Source organism: Triturus cristatus, chromosome 3_1 (genome assembly GCF_964204655.1).
Source record: "Triturus cristatus chromosome 3_1, aTriCri1.1, whole genome shotgun sequence".
Classification (NCBI taxonomy): Eukaryota; Metazoa; Chordata; class Amphibia; order Caudata; family Salamandridae; genus Triturus; species Triturus cristatus.
This window is the reverse complement of record NC_140583.1, coordinates 829,406,136-829,420,276: the sequence shown is the minus strand read 5'-3', so window position 1 is coordinate 829,420,276 and position 14,141 is coordinate 829,406,136. Positions and strand designations below refer to the sequence as shown.

The following is a 14,141-nucleotide window of genomic DNA, read 5'->3' as shown; positions in this document are numbered from 1 at the left end:
TCGTTGGTGGCTCTTTTGTTTTGTGTAAATCTTTGTTTTGGATGTGTTAACCTCTAAGCCATACTCCCCACAAAATTGATCAAAGATAGACAAGGCACGCTGCAAACCGCTGGGTGTTTTAGATAGGATGAGCGTGTCATCTGCAAACATTAAAATAGGAATTTTAGTACCAGCTAAAAAAGGGGCATCCACTTGGGTAGAAAACATACGGGCAACAACATCGTTAATATACAATGTAAAAAGCACGGGAGCCATCGAACATCCCTGCCGGACTCTCCTCTCAACAGGGAAGTCTGCAGTTACCGAACCTAGACCCCCCCACTGAATTCTGGCATAGTTAGATTCATGAAGCCTCATTATCATAGATAACAACTCGCTTGGGAGACCCTGCTTCTTAAGCACCGACCATAACTTATACCGGGGAACAAGGTCAAAAGCAGCCCGCAAATCAACAAAGGCCACGTACAAACTTCCTTTACCCAGCACAACGGTCCTCCATTGTAACAGGGTAAAACGAAAGACCTGGTCCACCGTACTTGTGGACCGACGAAAGCCTGCCTGGAATTGTGAAAGGGCATTAGTCTTCTCCACCCAGTCCAGGAGCCTATTGACGATCACACGCCCCACAACCTTTTGAACAGTATCTATGAGGCTTATTGGCCTATAATTGCACGGCTGAGATCGGTCACCTTTCTTAAAGACAGGAATAATTACTGCACCCTGCCAAGATTTTGGTACCTCTGCACCCAGTGCAATAGCATTCATAAGAAGATGAATGTACTTACACCAGCGCTCTTTGTCATTTATAAATAAATCAGCTGGCACTCCATCGAGGCCAGGGGCACGACCACAAGCCACCGAGCTAAGGGCCATCATGATTCCAGTAATGGTAACGAAATTTTTATTGGAATGATCTATGCTAATTTCCGGGCCCAGGTCAGGATTGTTGGGCTCGGCATACTGGTTTTTAAACATTTTTACCCATTCTTCTTCAGGCACATTGTTATGCGGGGGCTCAGGAGAACCCGATTTTCCCCACCTCACAATGTGGCAGAATAACCGAGAATCCTTTCTGTCACTGGCTGCCTTTAACTCAGACCAGTGATGCTCATCCCAAGCTTTCTTTGCCTTAAGTATACTAATTTTGTAATCCTTTCTGGCAGATTGAGTTACCGTGAGTTGCCCCTCCTTCATAGCATTGCCTAAAGCTAATCGTGCTGCTCTACACTGAACATTGTACCACTTAGCAGGCTTAGGGGCTCTGACTCTTGTTTTTCACAGGTTTAAGGAAGTATTCTTTAATTGTACAAAAGAGGGAGTTATGTATTCCTACTACCTTGTCAAAGCCAATACTAAGTGAGTATAGCCCATTACTATACCTCTATCTAGGATCGCTTGGTTCCGGTTGTCGGTGTGGCAAGATAATCTCAATTGGCGTTGCGTATGTTGGTGCCTTATGGGTGTACTATGGGGTAGGTGTGATGGGCCCAGGTGTAAGATCTAAATGTCGAAACTCTTCTAGCATGCGGTCCCAGTCTAGGGAGATTGGGTGTTTTCTGAGCCATCTCGCCTCCTCACGTCTAATAGCCGCGCTATCTGCCCCACACCATCGTATCACATCATCCTGCCATGAGGTTAATGGAGGGCAGCGGGGAGATTTCCATCTCATGGTGATCCCTCGTATAGCTAAGATGAAAGCTATATCAAAAAAGCTTAACTGGACCTTAAGGGCGCTAGTACGTTTGCGCAGCCCCAGCAAACATTCTACAGCATTGTTATGAATCGTTAACTGTGTGGTCTCCCCAAGTGCCCTCCTGATTCCGCCCCAATAAGCGCCGAGGCGGGGACAAACCCACAACATATGAAGGAATCCCGCTTCCTCAGCCCTACCTCGAGGGCAACTATTCTGGCCTCAGGGAACATACGTTGGATTCTCCTCGGGGTTAAATATGACCTATGTAACACCATAGTTTGTATGAATTTAAGGGGGCATTTCGGGACACCCGTTTGGGATGCTCCAAAATACTCGTCCATGCTTTGTCAGTTATGGCCATGCCTGTGTCGTCTGTCCATTTTGCCCGGAGAGCAGTGAGTGTAACAGAGACCTGCGCCCTAATGCCAGTATACAACCATTTAACTAGGTGACCTCCCCTCCCCATGTAATAAAGCAGGTGAACTAGTTTGTGTTGAGGTAGTTCAGTGCGCTGAGGTGCCCATGTCTATTTAGTGTAATGTGCGACAGCAGCATACAATAGATAGTGGCGATCTGTTGCGCCTGTGGCCTGCACAAACATATCATGGTTCAGAAGGATGCCATCCCCAAAGAGTGATCCCACCGCTTCCACTCCAACCTCCATCCAGTCGAGTAGTCTCGCCTGTGTTAGTCTCCCACCAGGGAGTGGCATGCCTAATAATGGGATATTTCTCGCATATGGGACTGCCCCCGATGTATATTGTATAGCCTTCTTCCAGCATTGAATGGTGGTTGTCAGCAAAGGGGGACCCTGTGGCGGGAGTTTGATTTTAGGGAGTAGGAGTCTGTGGAGTGTCCCACTTTCTAAGTCCCTGGGGCCATATCCAATTTCCTGTAGGTTCCTACCCGCCATCCAAAAGGATAACCATTGCAGTGGCATGCGTAATAGTAAGCCCTGAAGGCTGGGACCCCAATCCTCCTTTGCAGGGTTCTAACTGTAGTTTCTTGAGGCTAATCCTACGCCTACCCTTCCCCCATATTAGCTCTAGGAGAAGCACATCCAGCGTTCGGAATACCGCCTGCGGGACTATTAGGGGTAGATTTACAAAAAAGTACAGGAGACGGGGAAGCATCACCATTTTGGAAATGCCAATCCGTCCCATCGCCGATAATGGGAGGGAGGTCCAAAAAGATATACTTGAGCATATGGCAGTGATTGCTCTCATTAAGTTGCCATCGAGTTGATCAGAATGTGTCCTGAGCATATGGCAGTGATTGCTCTCATTAAGTTGCCATCGAGTTGATCAGAATGTGTCCTATATACTCAGATCCCTAGGTATTTAAAGGTGTCGTGCGCAATCGGCAAACTATAAGTGCCAAAGGTTCAGTTGGTAAGATAAACAAGGAATTTTCTACTGGAGACCAATCAGCTTTAAGTCAACTAACAGCAAGTCATTCGTAAAAAGTTAACAGCCAACATATCCGTTTATAATTTTGGAGGAAACTAATTAGGCAAAGAATGTGTCACTGACAAATCCCTAACAAGCAAGGAGAACAAATGGACCAACACCCTTATTCAAGACCATTCTTAACGAGTACATGGTCAGTAATTGTTCCAGCTGTGGATAGCTTTGGAGGAAACCTGTGCACACTTTCCTCCATGTAAGCAAACCCTCCACAACATTCCAAGCCCTCATTTTGGATTAAAAAAAATACACTGAATTAAACGCAGCTCCGAAGTGCACAAACAGCAAAACAATTACCCTGAAGTAAAGTTCCCACTTTGCATGTTTAATGGGAATTATATTTCAATTTGATACTTGTCCCTTAACCTTTTTAAGTACCAATTTTCCAGGTATCATAGACGCCTACATGCAGATCAGGATTATCTCTCACAACCTTTTTATGGTCTGGCTTGACAGGCAATTCTGTAAGCATCACTAGAAGATGGGCTTTGGCTCCGCCTACATGGTGGGATTCAGGAGTACATGTTGTGATTGGGTAGAAGTAGTGTGCTTCCACAAAAAAGTGCTTGCCTTCCACACAGCTGTGAGCATTGTGTTTATTTATCTAGCTGCCCGAGTGTGAACTTTCAGAAGCACACTCACGACATAGTAATACTATTGAGGTGTCTTGGGTAACTGGATAATTTATACAGTTTTTCTCTGACAGCAGCACAGAAGGTAGGAGGGCAAGCATTAACCTACATGGATTTTTAAGTATTGTTTGACAGTGTAACTGTTCTTGAATGTATGTGATCAACAAATAAGAGCTTTCAGAGTCCTACCGAGAGAGGGGCTTAGGCTTCACACAAATGCTGGTACCTCTTCGTACAGGTAATTGGGCCGAATTTTTGTCCTTCCACTAAAAAGACTGCATGTTTTGCACTTTTTGGCAAATGTTTATACTTGATGCAGCAGGACTCAGTTGGTTATGATAGCAAGCCAATGATCATGACTATTGGTCTAATTGTTTATTATGAAATGTTATGATAAAAGGTATAGGTCTGAAATACTTATTTTAGCATACGTTAAAGTTGATAGGCATTTATGTGTGGATTGCTGTTATTGTATACTAAAGCCTACAGATGAATCTCACAGATTACCGTAGTAGGTAAGGGTTTAGACGTTGGGGACACGCTGACAAACCCTGGGGTTGGGAGGAGGTCTTTGTATTGATTCTTTTTAGGCCCTATTAAGCAAGCTGCATTTTTCTTTATATTTTAATTTTATAACTATAAACATGATGATTGCCACTATAGCTGCACTTGAATAGGCAGGTGTTGGGTAAAATAAAGCCAAAATAAAAGGGTAAAGGTTTAATTGGTTCATTGAGAAACGCATGTCAGATTTCATAGGTTTGATCTACACATTATAAAACATTATGACAAAGCCAGTGGGCTGGACCTACTGATTGTGACAAATATACATTAAAGACAATAGGCTTTTAACGATGTGTTGTTATTACAATGGGCCAAAGCATATAGGCAGGTACTTTGTAACATGGAATTTCACAGATTACTGTAGTAGGCAAGGGTTTTGATATATGCGATATATCCAAAGTGTGGGGAAAGAAGATATGCACTACAAAAATCATTATTAGGCTCCGTTAGGAAAGATAGTATTTTGCTTTGACAACTGTAGTTTTGTATACATTTGTATTTTTATAACTATATTCCAGATTGCCTTGCAGAAAGGTTAAGCTCAGTACAATGGGTTTAAGTTGATGATGGTGACAATCCAACTATTAAGACTATGCCCAATTGTTTATTCTGAAAAGTTTCAATAAAGGCAGAAGGCCTCTGATATTGATTGTGTAAAGAATGTTAAAGTCAATAAGCATTTATGGGTGCATTGTTATTACTCTATATTAAAGCCTACAGATCGTTATTTGTTAAATGGAGCCGAACAGATTACCATAGTAGACAAGCATTTTGATACTGGTTACCCCCTCTGACAAACAGTTGGGATAGCGAATTTATACAGTTAGAATCTTTGTTAGGGTCTTTTAGAAGAGTTAGTATTTTGCTTTTCCACCTGTAATGTTCTATACAATGCCATTTTGTGACTGTATGGCTGATGGTTGCTTTGTGGGAAAGCTTAAGCTCAGTACATAAGGCCTCAGTTGGTTTTGGTGATACACCATTGATAACCGCTACAGGCCCGATTGGTTTACTAGGAAAAATATTTGTTGCCATAGTTCTGATCTGTTTATTATGAAAAGTTAAAATAAAAACATTAGGCTTGATATATTTATCATCAAAAGCATATGTTGGGGGAAGCGTGGCCAAGTACCCAAGATGGCAAATGCGTTTTGATCAGGCTCCGAGCCCTATCCCCCGATTATTCTGACCATCACTGTATCAAACCTGCAATGAAAGTGCCACAGGCGTGGAAGGCGTAAAAGGGCACCAGTGGTGGGCTCCCCGAGGCTGTGGACACACCAGCAGGTGAGCTTTCGGGGGTGCGGCCTTCCCCGCGTTGGTTCCCGGGAACCGGCCCACGTCTTCCTTGAGGTCCGGCCTGCGCTGCGGGCTTTGAGGCAGAGATCCTTGCTTCTCTGCCGTTGGGGCAAGACACCTACCGGATCCTGGGTGGATGTCTGCGCCACGTGCGGTGATCGGAGGGGCCTTGCGGATGGTGGGTATGTCGCACCCAGGGCTCTACCGGCCTCGCACGGGGTTAGTCTGGGACCTGCGGCGGGCTGCCGCACATCAGATGCCCAGAGACGAAGCACAAGAGAAAGGACTGTGGCCGGACTGCCAATCCCTAGCCTGGTCGGCTGCATTGTGATCCCCCGTCGCTCAGAGGAGGAGCCGCCCTGGTGGGCCTGCTAAACCCAGGCGCATCAATGTGAGACCAGGTGAGCCTGGCAAGCGAGTTAGCGGCAACCGACTTGGGGAGAGAGGGCCCGGGGTTCGTCGGGCCCAGGCCCCCTAAGCAAGCGCGATGCATGTGATTAAGTGCGCCCCTCTGCAGTTGTATTGGCCTGGAGCGACAGCACGGGGTTGTATCGGGCCCAGGCTGTCCCTCCTCCTGCAGCCGCGGCTTGCAGGACCTCTGGGGCACCACTGAATCAAGCGAACAGGGGGCGATTGGGCCTAGACTCCTTTGGTGGACGCATCTCTGGCAACGGCGCAGAACACAAAGACCCACACTATCTCCAAAGCGTGCATGGCGAGCTGGGCTGGGTCAGCACGGGGACAACATTGGGCCAAAGCTATTCCGTCTCCCTTCACTTACAGCCTTTGAGACATGTTTGGCACCATTGAGACTGCAGCCAGCTACTGTTCTCCAAGCCCACTTTCCCTTTGGAGGCTCACTGTGGGGAGAGTCTGGCCCATCCCTCACATGGGCTCCACCAACAGCACCTGTGTCATAGGCCTGCGTCTCTAGGTGCTCGGGCCGTCCCTTGGGCTAAAGCGGGAACCATCCTATAGGTCTCTCCCACCCCCCCCCCGCCGAGCCCAGCGAGGCTGCGGGAGACTCCCAGGCGTATCACGTCGAGACTGCACTACAAAGTCTATTAAACTTACAAGGGGGCCACATTGAACACGAGTCGAAGCTGGATCAGATGGGGGTATTGTTTGGGAGTCTCTCCCTTACCTCCTCGTAGGCCCCTGCCACAGTCTGAAGGGGCACGGTGGTCTCAGATCTGATCTGTCTCGCCTATAGTTCTGCAGTCCAGAGGAAACCTATCTTAGGGTGTAACCAATTGGGCCAGCGCAACGGCACCCAGGATACTTGTCTAAGCTCATCAGAAGCCCACACGATTGATAGCAGCTAACTCAACTCCTCCTCGCAGCCACAACAGTCAGGAACAACAGACAAACTGCTCCCTATGCCCAATGCACAGCAACTAGCTATTGGGCTGCCTTCGCTCTGCCACCCACCAGGATATGCCACCCCATGGCGCGAGTGGGTGGTCGTCCAGGGGAGCGGGGAAATCTCCAGAGCCCGGCCGCCCTGACCTCTCGGCCAAGCTGGACTCAGTACTGGCAGCGGTGGAAAAGATTGGCACGGTGCTGGATCACACCCACACATCTCCTGAGAACAGGACAGACAGCATCACATCTGACTTACGCTTTTACGGGCGGATCATCAGAAATTGACCGAACGTATGCATGAAGCTGAGCTTACACTTGCGGACCTCCAACCCAAATCCCGCAAACATACTGTGACCTTACAAGAACTGTGGGGTCAGGTCTGCAAACTCAAAGAGAAGTTAGATGATGGAGAGGGTCGGTCGCGTTGCAATAATGTGCGTGCAATTGGCCTACCTGAGGGGACAGAGGGGCAGGACCCGGTAGGTTACACAGGGACCTGGTTGAGAGAGTCGCTTTCCCCAGGAACACTCCCCCCCCCCCCTCCCCCCCCACACTTTGTGGTCGAGCGTGCACACAGGGTTCCTGCCTGGGGCTAACCAGCAGCGCTTCCTATTTCGCCTATTACATTTCCGGGACAGAGATGCGATACTGAGAGGAGTGGGGAAACACCCAGGACCCAAGGTACAGAATGTCACAGTCTACTTCTTCCCAGACTACACTGCCCAGGTGCAGAAGAGGCATGCCAGTTTTGGGGCAGTGAAGCGTCAACTGAGAAATCTTTATCTACAATACTCATTCCACTTTCCAGCCCGCCTCCGGGTAATTTGAAATGGCACCGCTCTTTTTTTTTTACACCCCCTCCGATACTTGGGACTGGCTGGAAGAAAATGGATTGGCAACCTCATCTAGGCCACAAGAGGATCCCTCGGCGCCCAAAAGGGGCAGGCGCTGTTGTCCAAGGAGTAGAGGTGGAAGATTACATCGGCGGGCCTCGCCAATTAATGCTCCAGACCAGAGCAGATCCTGTTGGACGCCAAGATGCATTGTATGTTGCGTCAACCCTCCACTCTTGGATGCTACTCCATATTTTTATCTATTCAGGGGATGGATTACTTAGTGCCTTTCCTGTCTTTCACGCCCCCTCTCAGAGTCAACATCTGACTACGTGTTAGTTGCCCTGGTTGGGCACATCGGTTTGGGTCAACTTCCGTTAGGGGTGCACTCTTATGTAGCTTCACGATTTAGCTCTAGTACTTTTGGTTTTCCCAGTAAAAGTATTGCCTTACCTAGTGACCTGATGCCATATTGTACACACTTACACTGCATATCTGCTCCACTGGCTGAGTCCTACGCATCTACACTGTTCACACGACAAGCATTAATATCATTACCTGGAACGTAAGGGGTATACATACTCCTACATGCAGGTATTCTGTTTACGCGTATTTACAGCGTAGGTCTGCCGGTATTGCTTTACTCCAGGAGACACTTAACGTCCCTAGAGGCTGCTCGGTTGCGTTGCAGGCGGGGACATGTATACAGCACTAACTTCTCTTCCCTGGCTAGAGGTGGTTTGGTCTGGGTGAGGGCGGGGGTCCCTTGAGAGGAAGAGGAGGTGGTAATCGATCCTGCAGGGCGCTACGTTTTCCTTAAGGGTAAGCTTAACGGTCAGTCCCTACTGCTGGGCTCTGAGCGCCCTCCTTTGCATCCTTTCCACATTACTATTCTGCTGGAGGGATATCCCGCGGCTCCTGGGTGGGGATTTCAATTTGGTCCTGGACATATTGCTTGATCGCTCCACCCCCCCTCACCCGCACTACAGCCTCTTCGAATGCACAAGCATTACACAACTGGCTGGGGCACTGGTCCTTAATGAGCGCGCAACCCTGACTCACAGATCTATTCCTTCTACTCACGTGTCCATAACCTGCATGTGCGGCTGGACCGCATACTGGCCTCAACTGCGCTGCTCCCCCTAATCCAAGACACAGGGTATCTGGGCAGTACATACTCAGACCATAACCCACAGACCATGCTGCTTAGTTAGGAAGTGAGAACTCCACCGATCCAATCCTGGGGGCTGCAAACAGCAGTGCTGGAGGATCAGACCTTCCGCAGCTCCCTGGAAATGGCATTGCTTGATTACTTTGAACACAATACCGGCTCTACGGGCTCCCCTCCGACAGAATGGAAGGCCCTTAAGGTCACGACTAGGGGACACTGCCTGGGCCGCAAATGGAGCATTTGTAAGAAACTAGACATCTCTCTAGCCGCAGAAGCTCCTTCGCTGGGAATCTTGATCGCTCACCCACCCTGAAGCCAAAACACAATTGGATACTATGCAAACGGTCCAGTTAGAACTCCTAGATAAGCTGCGTTGTCACAACTACTTAGTTCACTCAGCAACTACTCGTATACCTAATTAGACAGGAGCACCCACACCGTCCCATAGATTCTATATGAGACGAGCTAGGACAAATGAGATATACACAACTGGTACTTAATGCAACCATGACTAGACATTACTCTACACTTTACACGTCCAGCGCACATGGGACTCCCAACAAATAGGTGCTTTTCTGGACTGAATTGCCTACTCCGCCTCTTGACAAACACTTAGCATTGGATTCCTCATCAGTGGATGACGTTCGAGAAGCACTTTCATCACTGGCTTCGGGAAAATCACTGGGACCAGATGGACTCCCTACAGAGTTTTTTTAAGGCATATGCGGAAGTCTTCGTGCCACACCTACATGCACGGCAATAGACAGCTCTGCCCTGCCACCTTCTTTATGCATGGCTAACGTAGTCTCCTTATTGAAACCAGGCAAAGATCCCACAGCCCTGGGGTCTAATAGACCTCTAGCGATCTTAAACACAGACAATAAAATACTGGCGAAGATTGTCGCTACTTCAGAGTGGCAGAATACGCCCCACTGAACTGGCCCCACTCAGGCTGCCTGGTGCTTGACCGAGAGAGTCCTCAACTCTCTTGTATGGGACTCTCTCTTTGCAGTCTTGCCTAGTTTCGGCATAGGGTCCTTCTTTATTAGCATGGTCAGGATGCTGTATAAGCACCCAAATGTTTGTGGTAAAACCGGGCCCTATATCACGGACTCCATATGTGTGGGTCGTGGGACCCGACAGGGCTGTCTGTTATCCCCCCTCCTTTTCTCTCTAGCAGTAGAGCCTCTGGCGGCATATATCCACTCACGTGTGGACATGGGTATTACCCTACGAGATGGTACACACACAATCTCTTTGTAGGCTGACGACATTCTGCTGTACGCGAGAGACCTCCACTCCATCCCTCCCTCCTTAGATTCAGCACTTTCATTATTTGCCACTGTATCAGGGCTAAGTATCAATGCAGCAAAGTCCATTCTCTTCGACCACCCTAGACCCGAGGTATTCACTGGGTAGGGTCCTAGTGCCATGGTGTATTACACCTTCCGTTACTTAGGTGTCCTCATATACCAGAACAAAGCCAACTTATTCGCGGGCAATATCGACAGAGCCACCTCCGCTACTCAATCGCAGATGGCCTTCTGAGACACTCTCACATTGTCTGTCTCTGGTAGAGTGGCCCTCACAAAGATGGTGGTCCTTCCTCGCCTTCTTCACTATTTCACTATTTCACCACCCTACCTCTCTACACCCCCTCTTCCTTTTTCTGTAAATTGGAAAAAATAATCAGAGATTTTATCTGGGTGGCGTCTAGGTATAGGGTTTCCATTAAGAAGCTTTATCTACCTACAGGACAAGGGGTGGTGCATAACCTCGAGCACTATTACCTAGCCCCTCAGTGACAATGGATAGCCAGATGGCTAGCTTATTGACACTTGTCTGACACAGCCACTCTATAATCTTCTGTACCACACCACATTCTGCTTTACATGTTCCATCCATGTGCGAAACCAGGAATACTAACTCTTTGCTACTTTCACTAGCATACAAATGTTACGGCAGAAGCCTTTTCATCACTCGTGGCACCACACCATACGCCTACTGGGAACACCAAGGGGATGTTCAGCTACCACGGGAGCAGAGCTGCGCAGTTGGAACACGGCTGGTATCCACGAAACAGGAGACCTCTTTCGCGATGGTACCCGTATCCCATACACAAGAGCTCTTATTACACAGCGCACTCATAGTCACACTCTCATCCAGGTGGGGCAACCTAACCTCGGAACCTCCCACGCACCATATGATTCAATACTTACACATCATGGGGGAAGGGAGCCACCTGATCCGTTGGTCCCCTTAAAACAACATTGGGAGGACAATCTGGGGCGTGCCCTTAACGACAAGGAATGGACCGCCGTGTTGGATGGTCCAATGCGCGTCCCTCGTAATCAGCGCTTTCATCAGATTCAGTTGTTTATCCTACACCGGGCATACCTCATCCCAGCCCAGATTAATAAATATTTTCACTGCACTGACTCAGTCTGCCCCACGTGCCATTTACCCAATGCTGAACTACTGCACATGCTATGGCATTGCCCCGCCCTGGGGGAGTTCTGGGCTGACAGAGTGACCACTCTGGCCCGTTGCACTGAATGTGACATCCCTTTTCCCCGGGAGGTATATATTGTGCACCTCTTTAAGAAGGACAAGAAAAACAGGGTCACCTTCGGATTCCTCGACCTTGGCATAGTTACAGCAAAATGCCTAATCACTAAGCGACTGAAAACACCGGTGGCCCCACATGCAATGGCCTGGCGCCGTTCTTTGCTGAACTGGGCCAGGGCGGAGGGTGTGGCCCTGCAGAGGGAGGACCTGCTGGGACTTCGCACATTTTCCCTAGCCAGTAGTTGGGGGCTATTGTGACTGATCTACAGAGACTCCCAAGATGGGATGGGAGACTAGGCGGTCCCAATGTCGTAACTTTAGGTCACTTCCGTGGTGACACCGGTGGGGCAGAGTTCCACAATTTCTGATCAGCCAGTTGTCGCATAGATATTTAGCACCTGCTACAAGCAGATCGACCTCCAATGTAGTACTCCATAGCAACAGGTCACGGGTGGTTATCCCTCCCCTTTATTGACTTACTTTGTCCTCATTTTGTTGGACCCTACTTCCACTGTTCAAATATGCAACATAACACACCTAGATCATAGACACGACACATATCACAAGGCCATATCTAGCGTTTATAGTTACAGGCATGCGACCCCTTGAAATAGGATCCTTGATTTTCTCATGCATGCCAGGCTAAACACACACTAGTACCACTGTACCAACATCTGAAGGTCTCTAATGTGATTTATTGTGTATGATGTCACTAAACTAATGTTGTTCAATATGAAATGTCAATACAAAGTTTTAGACAAAAATCAAAGGCACATGTTGGAATCAAAAGCATTGAAGGGCAGATTGTAATTTCTCTGTTTAAGCTTATATATCAGTATTTCGTTAAAAGAAATGTTAAATTACATATGTAGGGAATTAAGTTAGTTAGTGTTAGTTACTGCCCATGACAAAACCTAGGGGGAGAAGATTGGTTATTAAAGGTGCACCCACATTTAAGACAATGGGCACAACTTTTCCACTACACATTTTCAAGAAGGGAATAAGGGGGAAAGACCCCATTATCTGGATTAAAAACTCATAAGGGCACACGTCGCACTTAAAGCATCGTTCTTAAATCATTCTTGGTGCTTAGCCCTTAATTTGGACACGTTATGAACAATCTTCAAGGGTTTCTTGTCTGGGTTTCATCTAAAACGCCTTTGCCAATTATTAAATTGTTTGTTTTCTCACTATTTAGGGTCCTCTTACGGTGTTTCCTATCTAGTGAATAGCAATTAATTTAACACTGCAGGTTAATCTGTGTTCTGTCCATTAGGCAGTCAGGCATACAATAAAGAACTGACCGGCCCAAATTAGCATGCAGAGGGAAATTAGCATGCAGAGGGAATAAATCCACTCCTGCTAAATTAGACAACAAATCAAACTAAAATAAAGGCATGATCAGGAGAACAAGATGTTATGTGCATAATGTGTGATAGAAATAAGCATACCTGTTTCTCTAAATTCTTCTACTCGGCATGTCATTGTAAATTCTCTCTTGTGAGGTGGTCCAGACTCCTGGGCAAGTGAATATTCAGGTAGTCGCCATCCCTTTTTAACTGCCAATTCCTAAAAATAGGAATAAAATATAAATGTAAATAGACATTTATGTATCAGTCAATAAAGGAGGACTTAATTTCTTATATGAAAGATCTAGATACGAATACAAAGTAAATACGGTCGTATTGTCCATTTATATGTATAGGTTACTTACCTGTAACATCTGTTTTCTTTCATAAGTACCTCTAAATTCATAAACATTGTATTTACGCAGCCATAGGTAGGATCTCAGAACCAGATTTTAAATTAGACAAAATACTCTATGTATTAAAAAATATTGTTTCGCTAAAAGCAACATTTTCTATTTATCTAATAATCAAAATCCATGCATGAATACATTTAACGAAAATGACAAATTAAAAAAAGCGCGTTTGAGGTAGGTGGTCATGCGTTGATGATCAAATCCATTTCATGTCTTTAAAAGAGATACAAAATGATAGCAAACTTCTTTCATAGGCATGTATACTCTAGATAAAAGATAAAATTGTCCCAGTAAACATAATCTTTTAAAAAAGGGAAAGTAAAACACACCCAACAATTTAGTTGGATTTTCTAGCAGCCAGCAGAATCTTGTAGGAAAGAAAGTGCAAAGTGACAGTCATCGATTCACACTGAAGAAAAGCAATGTCATCCTAACTTGGTGGGCTCCAAGATGGAAAGAAGCATACTACCACAGTGTTATAAGCCTAATTCTTTGCACTGGAATAACTAAAGCCCAAATTATCCAGCAAAGGATGCCAAGATCCGACTAAATCCAGTAAACGTGCGAGCTGGAGCAAAATTTAAAACCAGAGAGGAATAGAGTCAAGCACAATGAGAGGATTTTCAGCACTACAGGCAAAACTGGATTTTTCCTCTGGAGCGCTTACTTAGGATAACAGAAGGCCCTTTTCTGGTCTTTAATTGTTAATTGTAATCTGCCATCTTATAGTGGTGGTACCTGAAGGCTACTGCTGCCTTGTCATGTCTTATGGAAGAGACAACCCTGTA

General features: G+C 46.7%; 1 protein-coding gene across 1 annotated transcript in view; it reads right to left on the bottom strand.

Moving 5' to 3' along the window:
- PRKRA (protein activator of interferon induced protein kinase EIF2AK2) overlaps window positions 1-14,141 on the bottom strand; it is a 234,644-nt gene that overhangs the window by 133,223 nt on the left and 87,280 nt on the right. The window contains exon 5 of the mRNA XM_085645214.1: window positions 13,043-13,160. Within this exon, the coding sequence (XP_085501340.1) occupies window positions 13,043-13,160 (118 nt within the window). The remainder of the gene's footprint in view (window positions 1-13,042; window positions 13,161-14,141) is intronic.